The sequence below is a fragment of the Haematobia irritans genome, chromosome 5, assembly GCF_050003625.1.
Source record: "Haematobia irritans isolate KBUSLIRL chromosome 5, ASM5000362v1, whole genome shotgun sequence".
Lineage (NCBI taxonomy): Eukaryota > Metazoa > Arthropoda > Insecta > Diptera > Muscidae > Haematobia > Haematobia irritans.
The window spans coordinates 13,221,083-13,236,083 of record NC_134401.1 but is presented as its reverse complement, the minus strand read 5'-3'; the positions used below and the strand labels follow the sequence as shown (position 1 = coordinate 13,236,083).

At 23.2% G+C, this 15,001-nt stretch overlaps 1 protein-coding gene across 1 annotated transcript; it reads right to left on the bottom strand.

Moving 5' to 3' along the window:
* Positions 1-9,092: 9,092 nt before the first annotated feature.
* Positions 9,093-14,288, bottom strand: LOC142241237 (uncharacterized). The gene is made up of 4 exons (XM_075312977.1): positions 14,133-14,288; positions 13,628-14,065; positions 13,447-13,570; positions 9,093-10,000 (listed from the first exon to the last, which is right to left on the bottom strand). The coding sequence occupies exons 1-4, from the start codon at positions 14,194-14,196 to the stop codon at positions 9,115-9,117; spliced, it is 1,512 nt and encodes a 503-aa protein (XP_075169092.1). The 5' UTR covers positions 14,197-14,288; the 3' UTR covers positions 9,093-9,114.
* Positions 14,289-15,001: the final 713 nt, after the last annotated feature.

Genomic DNA, 15,001 nt, shown 5'->3' with positions numbered 1-15,001 from the left:
AGTGTGTGACTAGTTAGTAGATTTCATAAGCATCAGTGAATGTAATACGGCATTTGGAGCATTTACTTTGCCGAACTTTTTGTAATAATTTCCCTTTTTCTTAATTTATAGAGCTCCTTAGCCATTTCGTTTTGAGATTTGTAAATAGTACCGGAAATTCATTACGACATTTAGAGCATTTACTTTGTCAAAATTCTTAGTGTTCTTTTTTACTTCATTTCTAAGGCTCCTTAGGCAGCCAAACCCTGTAAAACCAGATAATGATTTCCTTGGCCAATGGGAAAAAAGAAAGAAAAAATTAGCATGAAACTGATTTTTAATTAAACGTTTCTTTGCCGGGTATGGAGTTATAAAGAAGTCTTTTGTTTTTTTTTCATAGATTTCGCTTTTCTGTTGCAACATGGAATGGGCCAAAGCAAACTCTAGAAAATTGTTGTTTTGAATATTGAATCGGTATGGATTAGTCTCAATCTACTTTGCCCACGTTGACTCTCAAATATTTGCTTCAATCAGTCCACTGCAATACATTCATTCATCCGTATTCAATCATTGATTATTACTTCTTCTTCAATGTGCAATGAAGAAAAACAAGAGAGAGAGGGCGACAGAGAAAGGGAGAGGGAGAGAAAATTTTCATCATTTGTTTTTTTATTTTGGATTTTAATTATTTTTAATGTGAATGCAATTCTTCTTCGTGGATTTCCTCTATGATTTCGAGCCATAGCGAGTCTATATTATCCTTTGGCCCCTTTTGGCCCTTCATTTGAAGAGGGAATTGTGGGGTGGGGCAGAGGAGTTTTTTTATTAGTTAATTATCGATAAAGTGTCTGAGCCATTAAAATGAAAGATCCGCGAAAGAAATCACTGAGTTTTCGAGATAATTAGTAATTGTAGGCAATCAGAATCAGATCCACTGACTTTTGTATTAAAATCTTGGATGAATTGATTATCGGATGATGGGTGGAAGGTGGCTGAGCATATGGAAATTTACAAATACAAAAATGAGAAATAAACGTTTATTTTATTCAAAGTAACAGGAAAGGCAAATGTGTGATACGTACAGCTCCATATGCTTCAATACTCCGAATAATTGATGGAACAATAATGTTGGCTAATGACCGAGGTTAAGTCATGAGGATGGGAAAATATCGAGGCAATTGTTTTGCATATATTGAAAGGAAGTGATTAAAGGATTGATGTGAATTAATATCCATTCAGGGAAAATGTTTTTTTTTTTCATTTTGCATGAAAATAAGGATTCGAATCCATAATAATTGGATGAATGATGCTAACAATTAAATCCGAAAAGGAGAATAGATTTAAGCTTTTTTGGATTCCTTTCATCAGGGAATTGAATTGAACAAAATTAATGCTAATAATGTAAATAATGTTAATATGCAGACGTTAAAGAGAAACCCCATATCACTATAATTTTGAGGTAGTCAGCAAGCTAATTTTAGAAAATGGCGTTTCTAGTCACTTTTCGAAATTTAAGCAGATGTGACAGACAATGAGCCAATAGGTTATTCAAAATGGCAAATCAAGGGATTGTTATATATGTTAAATTTATAATGAGCCATCAACCAATTATCAGAATAAATTCAGACAGTTCATTGAACCCAACAATGAGCCACACTTGAACGTTCCGAAAAAAAATTTTGACAAAATTTTCGATAGAAATAAAATTTTGACAAAATTTTCAATAGAAATAAAATTTTGACAAAATTTCCGATAGAAATAAAATTTTCACAAAATTTTGTATAGAAATAAAATTTTCACAAAATTTTCGATAGAAATAAAATTTTGACAAAATTTTGTATAGAAATAAAATTTTCACAAAATTTTCTATAGAAATAAAATTTTGACAAAATTTTCTAAAAAAATAAAATTTTGACAAAATGTTCTATAGAAATAAAATTTTGACAAAATTTTCTATAGAAATAAAATTTTCACAAAATTTTCCATAGAAATAAAATTTTGACAAAATTTTCTATAGAAATAAAATTTTGACAAAATTTTCTATAAAAATAAAATTTTTACAAAATTTTCGATAGAAATAAAATTTTGACAAAATTTTCGATAGAAATAAAATTTTCACAAAATTTTCGATAAAAATAAAATTTTTACAAAATTTTCTATCGAAATAAAATTTTCTCACAATTTTCGATAGAAATAAAATTTTGACAAAATTTTCGATAGAAATAAAATTTTGATAAAATTTTCGATAGAAATAAAATTTTCACAAAATTTTCGATAGAAATAAAATTTTGACAAAATTTTCGATAGAAATAAAATTTTGACAAAAGTTTCTATAGAAATAAAAGTTTTACAACATTTTTCTATAGATTTAAAATTTTGACAAAATTTTCGATAGAAATAACATTTTCACAAAATTTTCGATAGAAATAAAATTTTGACAAAATTTTTGATAGAAATAAAATTTTGACAAAATTTTCGATGGAAATAAAATTTTGACAAAATTTTCGATAGAAATAAAATTTTCACAAAATTTTCTATAGAAATAAAATTTTCACAAAATTTTCGATAGAAATAAAATTTTGACAAAATTTTCTATAGAAATAAAATGTTCACAAAATTTTCGATAGAAATAAAATGTTGACAAAGTATACTATAGAATTAAAATTTTCTATAGAAATACAATTTAAAAAAAAAATTCTATAGAAATAAAATATTGGTAGATTATTTTTGGTTCAAGTGACAACAAAATTTTCGATAGAAATAAAATTTTGACAAAATTTTGTATAGAAATAAAATTTTCACAAAATTTTCTATAGAAATAAAATTTTGACAAAATTTTCTAAAAAAATAAAATTTTGACAAAATGTTATATAGAAATAAAATTTTGACAAAATTTTCTATAGAAATAAAATTTTCACAAAATTTTCCATAGAAATAAAATTTTGACAAAATTTTCTATAGAAATAAAATTTTGACAAAATTTTCTATAGAAATAAAATTTTGACAAAATTTTCTATAAAAATAAAATTTTGACAAAATTTTCGATAGAAATAAAATTTTGACAAAATTTTCGATAGAAATAAAATTTTCACAAAATTTTCGATAAAAATAAAATTTTTACAAAATTTTCTATCGAAATAAAATTTTCACACAATTTTCGATAGAAATAAAATTTTGACAAAATTTTCGATAGAAATAAAATTTTGATAAAATTTTCGATAGAAATAAAATTTTCACAAAATTTTCGATAGAAATAAAATTTTCACAAAATTTTCGATAGAAATAAAATTTTGACAAAATTTTCGATATAAATAAAATTTTGACAAAATTTTCGATAGAAATAAAATTTTGACAAAAGTTTCTATAGAAATAAAATTTTGAAAAAATTTTCTATAGAAATAAAAGTTTTACAAAATTTTCTATAGATTTAAAATTTTGACAAAATTTTCGATAGAAATAAAATTTTCACAAAATTTTCTATAGAAACAAAATTTTCACAAAATTTTCGATAGAAATAAAATTTTGGCAAAATTTTCTATAGAAATAAAATGTTCACAAAATTTTCTATAGAAATAAAATGTTCACAAAAATTTCGATAGAAATAAAATTTTGACAAAATATTCTATAGAATTAAAATTTTCTATAGAAATACAATTTAAAAAAAAAATTTCTATAGAAATAAAATATTGGTAGATTATTTTTGGTTCGAGTGACAACCATGATTATGAACCGATATGGAAAAATATTTGTTTTCACAAAATTTTCTATAAAATTAAAATTTTCACAAAATTTTCGATAGCAATAAAATTTTGACAAAATTTTCTATAGAAATAAAATTTTGACAAAATTTTCTATAGAAATAAAATTTTCACAAAATTTTCTATAGAAATAAAATTTCACAAAATTTTCTATAGAAATAAAATTTTGACAAAATTTCCCATAGAAATAAAATTTTGACAAAATTTTCTATAGAAATAAAATTTTCACAAAATTTTCGATAGAAATAAAATTTTGACACAATTTTCTATAAAAATAAAATTTTTACAAAATTTTCGATAGAAATAAAATTTTGATAAAATTTTCTATAGAAATAAAATTTTGACAAAATTTTCGATAGAAATAAAATTTTCACAAAATTTTCTGTAGAAATAAAATTTTGACAAAATATTCTATAGAATTAAAATTTTCTATAGAAATAAAATTTTGAAAAAATTTTCTATAGAAAAAAAATATTGGTAGATTATTTTTGGTTCGAGTGGCAACCATGATTATGAACAGATATGGAAAAATGTTTGTGTCATTGGGCATCGGCTATATATAACTATAGACCGATATGGACCAAGTTTGTCGTGGTTGCTACTAGAGCAATGTACCAAATTTCAACCGAATAGGCTCCGGAGTCAAATGTGGGGATCGGTTTATATGGGGGCAATATATAATTATGGACCGATATGGACCAATTTTTTCATGGATGTTAGAAGCCATATACTAACACCACGTACCAAATTTCAACCGCATCGGATGAAATTTGCTTCTCTAAGAGGCTCTCCAAGCCAAACCTGAGCGTCGATTTATATGGGTGCTATACATAAAAGCGGTCGAATATGACCCATTTGCAATACAATCTGACCCACATCAACGAAAACTACTTATCCCAAGTTTCAAGTCGATAGCTTGTTTCGTTCGGAAGTTAGCGTGATTTCAACAGATGGACGGACTGACGGACATCGCTAGATGGACTCAGAATTTCACCACGACCCAGAATATATATACTTTATGGGGTCTTAGAATAATATTTCGATGTGTTACAAACGGAATGACAAGGTTAATATACTCCCATCCTATCGTGGAGTGTATAAAAAATTTTTGCCAAATTTTTATTTTTACAGAAAAGCTTTTTAAAATTTTACTTCTATAGAAAATTTTGTCAAAATTTTATTTCTATAAAAAATTTTATTAAACTTTTATTTTTATAGAAAATTGTGTCAAAATTTTAATTCTATAGAAAATTTTGTCAAAATTTTATTTCAATAGAAAATTATGTCAAAATTTTTTTCTATAGAAAATTGTGTCAACTTTTTTTTCGACAAAAAATTTTGCCAAATTTTATTTCTATGGAAAATTTTGTCAACATTTTACTTCTATGGAAAATTTTTTCAACATTTTATTTCTATAAAAAATTTTATTTATTTCATTTTAAATTTATTAAGATAGAAAATTTTGTCAAAATTGTATTTCTATACAAAATTTTATCAAAAATTTTATTTCTACAGAAAATCTCTTCAAAATTTTATATCTATGGAAAATTTTGTCAAAATTTTACTTCTATGGAAATTTTTTCAACAATATATTTCTATAAAAAATTTTATCAAAAATTTTATTTCTAAAGAAAATTTTTTCAAAATTTTATTTCTATAGAAAATTTTGTCAAAATTTTATTTTTTATAGAAAATGTCCAAATTTTATTTCTATAGGAAATTTACAAATTTACAAAACTGCTGAAAATTCAGCAAGTTTTTTGCTGGACTTTTTCGTTTCTTTTAGTTTTTATCTTTTCTGTTTTTACAAAATGTTGATTTAATGTTGAAGCATAAAAGGCATTGAAATTTGCAATACTTTAATAGTAAGTTTAAAGACTGAGATGTTCCTACGATCCTTAGGAGGGGGATGAACGAATGATGAATGAATGCTCTTCCCCTTCCTAATACAGTTGGTTATTAAGGCAAACTTTATAATAGTTCTAAATAAAACCATTTAGATATTAGCTTTCATTTTTAAGTAACTAAATCCCTTTTACAAAGTTACTCATATTGTTTGCCATTAATATTGAATTTTTTCAAAGTGCAGATAATCCTAAAATGTTTAATGGTAGGTCATCTTTAATTTTAATACGATCAAAGTAGTTTGTTTCCAAAAGGTTTGAAATAATAAAACGTTTACCGCCCCCCTTGAAGTGCATCCTTGTGAAGTGGGCACATAAACATAAATTTAGGAATATTCACTTTCTATATTAATTACAAGCAATTTGTGGCTTGGTATAGACATAAGCCGAAATTTCAATGATTTTGGTAGTGGTATGAAATTGTGGGGTATGTTCTACTAATAGGGATAGTTATCAGAACCTTTGAATTTTTTGAAACAAAAAAATTAAGAAGATAATGTTAAGAAATAAAAATATATCCTACCATCATCAATCATAGATAATTGTGATCATTTTAACCGATATTATTTTTTATTTAACCTTAAAATTTTTTTCTCATCCAATGGTCGAAGAAAATAGTAATGCATTGCAAAAAATTTTTTCAAAATTTTATTTCTATAGAAAATTTTGTCAAAACTTTATTTCTAAAAAAAAAATTGTCAAAATTTTATTTCTAACAAAAATTTTCAAAATTTAATTTCTAATGAAAATTTTGTCAAAATTTTATTTCTATAGAAAATCAGACTATATGATGGTAATGCCACAAAGTAAGTCTCTATATTTTTTGCAATTTTTATTTTTGTAAAACAGTCTAATTTTCTATTGCAATAAAATTTTGTCAAAATTATATTTGTTGTTGTTTTTTATCGCAGCTTAAAACCATACATTGACTAAACTACAAGAGTAGCTTAACCAACAGAGGAAAAGAATGTTTGTCTAATTTATTTGGACAAAGCCCTATAGACTGCAAGATGGTTGGATGGACGCACGTTTCGGAATTACCACATCCCTCATCAGCATCCTCTACTTGCAGCAAAACTATCAACCAATTATCAGAATAAATTCAGGCAGTTCATTAAACCCAACAATTAACCACACTTGAACCCTCCGAAAAAAGGCTTTACATTGATAGCCGGCTTATGCCGAAATAAATTCCAAACAAACATATCTCTTTTCCTATTATTGTTGGGTTTAATGAACTGCCTGAATTTATTCTGATAATTGGTTGATAGTTTTGCTGCAAGTAGAGGATGCTGATGAGGAATGTGGTAATTCCGAAACGTGCATCCATTCAACCATCTTGCAGTCTATAGGGCTTTGCCCAAATAAATTTTACAAACATTCTTTTCCTCTGTTGGTTAAGCTACACTTGTAGTGTAGTCAATGTATGTTTTTAAGATTAAAAAAAACAACAACAGTGCTTAAAGAACAAAAACAACAATAACAAAACAAAAAGAATGGAAAATTATATTTCTATAAAAAATTTTGTCAAAATTTTATTGCAATAGAAAATTTTTTCAAAATTTTATTGCAATAGAAAATTTTTTCAAAATTTAATTTTGATAGGAAATTTTGTCAAAATTTTATTTCTATAGAAAATTTTGCCAAAATTTTAGTTCTATAGAAAATTTTGTCAAAATTTTATTTCTATAGAAAATTTTGTCAAAATTTATTTCTATAGAAAAATTTTTCAAAATTTTATTTCTATAGAAAATGTTGTCAACATTTAATTTCTTTCGAAAATTGTTTAAAAATTTTGTCAAAATTTTATTGCAATAGAAAAATTTGTTAAAAATTTTATTGCAATAGAAAATTTTGTCAAAATTTTATTTCTATAACAAAAATTGTCAAAATTTTATTTCTAATGAAAATTTTTTCAAAATTTTATTGCAATAGAAAATTCTGTCAAAATCTTATTTCTATAAAAAAATTGTCAAAATTTTATTTCTAATAAATTTTTTTCAAAATTATATTGCAATAGAAAATTTTGTCAAAATTTAGTTTTGATAGGAATTTTTGTCAAAATTTTATTTCTATAGAAAATTTTGTCAAAAGTTTATTTCTATAGAAAATTCTATTTCTTTAGAAAATTTTGTCAAAATTTTATTTCTGTAGAAAATCTTGTCAAAATTCTATTTCTATAGAAAATTTTGTCAAAATTTTAGTTCAATAGAAAATGTTGTCAAAATTTTATTTCTTTAGAAAACTTTGTCAAAATTTTATTTCTTTAGAAAACTTTGTCAAAATTTTATTTCTCTAGAAAATTCTATTTCTTTAGAAATTTTTGTCAATCTTTTTTTTCTGTAGAAAATTTTGTCAAAATTTTATTTCTTTAGAAAATTCTATTTCTTTACAAAATTTTGTCAAAATTTTATTTCTATAGAAAATTTTGTCAAAATTTAATTTCTATAGGAAATTTTGTCAAAATTTAATTTTTATAGAAAATTTTGTCAAAATTTTATTTCTATAGAAAATTTTGTCAAAATTTTATTTCTTTAGAAAATTCTATTTCGTTAGAAAATTTTGTCAAAATTTTATTTCTATAGAAAAATTTGTCAAAATTTTATTTCTATAGAAAATGTTGTCAAAATTTTATTTCTTTAGAAAATTTTGTCAAAATTTTATTTCTATAGAAAAGTATGTCAAAATTTTATTTCTTTAGAAAATTTTGTCAAAATTTTATTTCTATAGAAAATTTTGACAACATTTTATTTCTATAGAAAACTTTGTCAAAATTTTATTTCTCTAGAAAATTTTGTCAAAATTTTATTTCTTTAGAAAATTTTGTCAAAATTTTATTTCTATAGAAAATTTTGTCAAAATTTAATTTCTATAGAAAATTTTGTCAAAATTCTATTTCTTTAAAAAATTTTGTCAAAATTTTATTTCTTTAGAAAGTTTTGTCAAAATTTAATTTCTATAGAAAATTTTGTCAAAATTTTATTTCTATAGAAAATTTTGTCAAAATTTTATTTCTATAGAAAATTTTGTCAAAATTTTATTTCTTTAGAAAATTTTGTCAAAATTTTATTTCTATACAAAAATTTGTTAAAATTTTATTTCTATAGAAAATTTTGTCTAAATTTTATTTCTTTAGAAAATTGTCTCAAAATTTTATTTCTATAACAAATTTTGTCCAAATTTTATTTCTAACGAAAATTTTGTAAAAAGTTGATTTCTATAGAAAATTTTATCAAGATTTTATTTCTTAAGAAAATTTGTGAAGTAGCCTCTAGTTAAAGAGGAATAATCCATAAAATCTACCAGAATGTCAAGAAGTCTACCAATCCACCAAATAGTAAAATTACTAAAATTTTTGGTAGAATTCTACCAACTTTGGCAACCGTGTATGGGAGTCTCACTTAGACGGTTCAGTAAATTGTGATTACACAGATAAAAAACTTGTCTACGATCGTTTTAACTAATTTCATTTTTTATTTATCCTTAAAAAACAATTTCTCATCCAATGGTCGAAGAAAATAACCATGTGTTGCAGGTTGCGAAGCTTGAATATCTTTGTTTGTAGTTAATATTTTAGCTTCGGGCAATGGTAGAAATTTAAATAAACGTTTCCTTAATTTTGGCACATAATTTGGTAGCATATGTTTGGGAGTCTCCATTAGCTTGTTAACAATTTCCTCTGGTTTCTTACACATTATTGGTTGATTATGAACTTTCCTATCCTCTGGTAGTTTTGCTAAAATTTCCTTCATTTGCTGGGACGTCAGGACCGCTGAACGTTCTTCATCTTTCCAACGTTCAGCACTGGAACCAAATGCCAATTTTTTATTGACACGTAATTGTTTTCGAGATATAATTTTAATTATACAATTAAAGGTAATCTTTTTTGGCAATTCAGGCATAGATTCTCTACGATATGTACCTGGATCATATGCGTTATTCAAAATCATATTCAAATATTTGGCATCATGAAAAAGTTTCACTAAATTTGATTTTCCTTTGATTGCTTTTGGGTTGATTGATCTCATTGTCATTTGGGATCGTACAGATCCTTGAAATAAACGACGGAAACCCTTGCCTCTGACATGCTGCCAATCCGGTGAACAATATTGGTTTTTCTTGATTTTCATATAGGGTTTTCCACGAAATTTCATACGTTTTTCTCGATCTACAAGTAAATCCAATTCTGGCTGGTATTGCTTTTTACCTGGGCAAGGGCATAGGCGGCAATAGCGAGTCTCATATCGCCCTGGGCCAGGAAGAAAACTTATATGAGGTGGGTGAATACTATTTGGTTTTACTGGAACCACAGATTTTGGGTAATAAACGTGCGGATGTAAAGGTCTTTGTGGTTTTATTCTGAAAAATTATTAAACAATAATTGTATGAAATATTTAACGTATCATATGAATATTGCAGGTATAAGTATAGTCTGTGGTCAGTAGAAATAAAATTTTGACAACATATCCTATAGAAACAAAATTTTCACCAAATATTCTATAGAAATAACATTTTGGACAATTTTTCTATAAAAATAAAATGTTCACCAAATATTCTATAGGAATAAAATTGTTGACAAAATTTCTATAAAAATAAAATGTTTACAAAATTTCTATAGAAAGAAAATTGTGACAAAATTATCTATAGAAATAAACTTTTGACAAAATTTCTATAGAGATAACATTTTTGCAAAATTTTTATAGAACTAAAATTTTGACAAAATTTTCTAATGAAATAAAATTTTTAAAAATTTTCTAATGAAATAAAATTTCTGCAAAATTTTCTATAGAAATAAAATTCTGGCATAACTTTCTAATGAAATAAAATCTTGACAAAAATGTCTATCAAAGTAAAAATTTTGACACAATTTTCAATAAAAATAAAATTTTGACTAAAATTTCTATCAAAAAAAAATTTTTTGACAAAATTTGCAATAAAAATAAAATTTTGACTAAAATTTCTATCAGAATAAAAATGTTGACAAAATTTTCAAAAAAAAATTTGCAAAAAATTTCTATAGAAATAAAATTTTGGCAGAATTTTCTATAGAAATAAAATTTTGGCAAAATTTTCTATAGAAATAAAATTTTATTTTATATACGTTTGTTGGTTTTGTTTTTTTTTACAAAATTTTCAGTAAAAATAAAATTTTGAATCAATTCAATAAAAATAAAATTTTGACTAAAATTTCTATCAAAAAATTTTTTTGACAAAATTTGCAATAAAAATAAAATTTTGACTAAAATTTCTATCAAAATAAAAATGTTGATAAAATTTTCAAAAAAAATTTGCAAAAAATTTCTATAGAAATAAAATGTTGGCAGAATTTTCTATAGAAATAAAATTTTGGCAGAATTTTCTATAGAAATAAAATTTTGGCAAAATTTTCTATAGATATAAAATTTTATTTTATATACGTTTGTTGGTTTTGTTTTTTTTTACAAAATTTTCAGTAAAAATAAAATTTTGAATCAATTCAATAAAAATAAAATTTTGACTAAAATTTCTATCAAAAAATTTTTTTGACAAAATTTGCAATAAAAATAAAATTTTGACTAAAATTTCTATCAAAATAAAAATGTTGATAAAATTTTCAAAAAAAATTTGCAAAAAATTTCTATAGAAATAAAATGTTGGCAGAATTTTCTATAGAAATAAAATTTTGGCAAAATCTTCTATAGAAATAAAATTTTATATACGTTTGTTGTTTTTGTTTTTTTTTACCTTTTGTTTATTACCTTCTGTTTTCTTTTTGTAAATTCAAGCTCGAGGTTGAAAACAGAAGGAAATAAAATTTTGACAAAATTTTCTATAGAAATAAAGTTTTGCCAACACTTTCTATAGAAATAAAATTTTGGCAAAATTGTGTATAGAAATAAAATTTGACAAAATTTTCTATAGAAATAAAATTTTGACAAAATTTTCTACATAAATAAAATTTGACACAATTTGGCAGAATTTTCTATAGAAATTAAATTGTGACAAAAATTTCTCAAGAAAGTAAATTTTGGCAAAATTTCCTATAGAAATAAAACATTGGCAAAATTTTCTGTATAAATCAAATGTTTGCTAAATTTACTATAGCAATAAAATTTTAACAAAATCTTCTATGAAAATAAAATTTGAACAACATTTTTTAAAAATTTTCTATAAAAACAAAATTGTCGCAAAATTTTCTATAAAAATAAAATTTTGACAAAAATTTTCTATATAAATAAAATTTGACAATTTTCTACAGATATAAAATTTTGACAAAATTTTCAATAAAATTTTGCCAAAATTTTCTATAGAAATAAAATTTTTACAAAATTTTCTATAGAAATAAAATTGTGACAAAAATTTCTCAAGAAAGTAAATTTTGGCAAAATTTCCTATAGAAATAAAACTTTGCCAAATTTTTCTATACAAATAAAATTTTGGCAAAATTTTCTATAGCAATAAAATTTTAACAAAATTGTATTTAAAAATAAAATTTTGACAACATTTTATACAAAAATAAAATGTTGACAAAATTTTATGCAGAAATAAAATTTTGACACAATTTTCAATAAAAATAAAATTTTACCAAAATTTTCTAATGAAATAAAATTTTGACACAAATGTCTATAAAAGTAAAAATTTTGACAAAATTTAAAAAAAATAAAATTTTGACTAAAATTTCTATCAAAATAAAAATTTTGACAAAATATTCAATAAAATTTTTGACAAAATATAAAATAAAATTTTGGCAAGAAATAAATTTGTGACAAAATTTTCTATAGAAATAAAATGTTAACAAAATTTTCTATAGAAATAAAATGTTCACAAAATCTTCTTTAGAAATAAAATTTTGACAAAATTTTCTATAGAAATAAAATTTTGACAAAATTTTCTACATAAATAAAATTTGACACAATTTGGCAGAATTTTCTATAGAAATAAAATTGTGACAAAAATTTCTCAAGAAAGTAAATTTGGCAAAATTTCCTATAGAAACAAAACATTGGCAAAATTTTCTCTTGAAATAAAAATTTTGCAAAGTTTACTATAGCAATAAAATTTTAACAAAATCTTCTGTGAAAATAAATTTTTAACAAAATTTTCTATAGAAATAAAATTTTTAAAAAATTTTCAATAGAAATAAAATATAAATAATAAAATATTTTCTGTAGAAATAAAATTTTTAAAAAAATTTCTATAGAAATAACATTTTTAAAAAATGTCTATAGGAATTTTCTATAGAAAAAATTTTGACAAACTTTTCGTTAGAAATAAAATCTTTGCAAAATTAGATTTTGACAACATTTTCTATAAATAAAAATTTAACCAAAATTTTTATAGAAAATTTTCTCAAAATTTTATTCCTATAAAAAATTTTGTCAAAATTTTATTTCTATAGAAAATTTTCTCAAAATTTGTTCCTATAGAAAATTTTGTCAAGATTTTATTTCAATAGAAAATTTTGTCAAAATTTTATTTCTATAGAAAATTTTGTCAAAATTTTATTTCTATAGAAAAGTTTTTCAAACTTTTATTTCTATAGAAAATTTTGTCAAAATTTTTTTTCTATAGAACATTTTGTCAAAATTTTATTCTCATAAAAAATTTTTTCAAAATTGTATTTCTATAGAAAATTTTGTCAAAATTTTATTTTCATAAAAAAAAAATTCAAAATTGTATTTCTATAGAAAATCTTATCAAATTTTATTTCTGTAGAAAATTTTGTAATTTTTTTTCTATACAATTTTTTTTGTCAAAATGTTATTTCTATAGAATTCTAATAACTGTGGAAACATCATAAATATGTTTCACATTTATCCACTTACATTTCATAAGTTTTGCCAACTGCCTTTGGTGTATAAGTATTAGGAGCTGGCTCAGTAGGATCCTTATAGGCTGTCAAAGGATTACATATCATACCCCGGGTTGTGGCTCTTCTTTCTCGAGGATCTTGGAAAAAATTTGAACCCATAAAATTTCTCCTTAATATAGTTTCGCACTACTCACTCGACGGAAAAGTTCCTTTATGCAAATGACAAGGGCCTTTCATTTTTTCCATTTCCTTGGGTAATTCATAGAATCGAAATACAATGTTTCTGCCAATTCTTTTTCGTGATTTTGTCTTTATGCTCTTACGCCAATAGGCTCCTTTTAAGCCTGCTAAACGTGCAAATGGCCGATTTTCTAACCCATAACGATTTGGTGCCAATTGCCATGATTTCTCTTTTACTGTAGACGTATTGCGATTCTCTTTATGATGATCTATACAGGATTTTGAAAATTTTCCTGAATTGCCATCATTTAGTAGATAGTGATATTTTCTTAATTGAAACTTTTTTAGGTCAGGACAATCTTCTTGGCAAGCATTTTTTATATAAAAAGGTTTCCTCTTAATAATATAGCTCTGCAGCTTTTGGTGATTTGATGATGATTTTAAAGGATTTCCTATATAAACGGTTTTGGGGATTTTAAAATCATATTTGGTATTGAAAGTATGATCTGTCATACTTACTTGAAACCATATAAAGGGGTATATCAAGAGGACTTTTTACCAATTTCATGGCATTTTTATCCATTTCTACATAAAATTTTGGATTTGTTTTTTTTTCTTGAATTAAATTTTTATATGAAGTAAAAATTTATAGACATTTAAAGCATAGGTCTGGGTATGTCAACCTAATTTGAGGAAAGAGACACATATACAACAGTTCTATGCCCAAATTTATAACAACTTTGTTTGTATATGGGGGTTAAAATTTAAAATTCTGAAGCTATCGATCTTAGGTGAGGTCCAGCGTTGCCACAAGGAATTTTTTTTTTGTAGCAAAATTTTTCAGAAATTCGACCAAAATTCGTACCACCGGACCATTTTCCAAAATAAATTAATATAATTTAAAAGCTAAAATTTTTCCACAATTTTACTTTGATAGAGAATTTTGTAAAATTTTTATTTCTATTGTAAATTTTTATTTCTGTAGAAAATGTTGTCAAAACTTTATTTCTATAGAAATTTTTGTCAAAATGAGCAAGAAAATTTTGTAAAAATTTTATTTCTATAAATATTTTGGCAAACTTTTTCTTTAGATGTTTTTTTTTATTTCTATAGAAAATATTGTCACAATTTTATTTCTATAGAAAATATTGTCACAATTTTGATTTTTATAGAAAATTTTGACAAAATATTGTTTGTATAGAAAATCGTGTAAAAATTTTATTTCTATAAAAAATTGCATCAAAATTTTAGTTCTATAGAAAATTTTGTCAAAATTTTATTTCTATAGAAAATTTTGTCAAAAATTTATTCTATAGAAAATTTTGTCACAAATTTATTTCTATCGAAAATTTTGTCACAAATTTATTTCAATAGAAAATTTTGTCCAA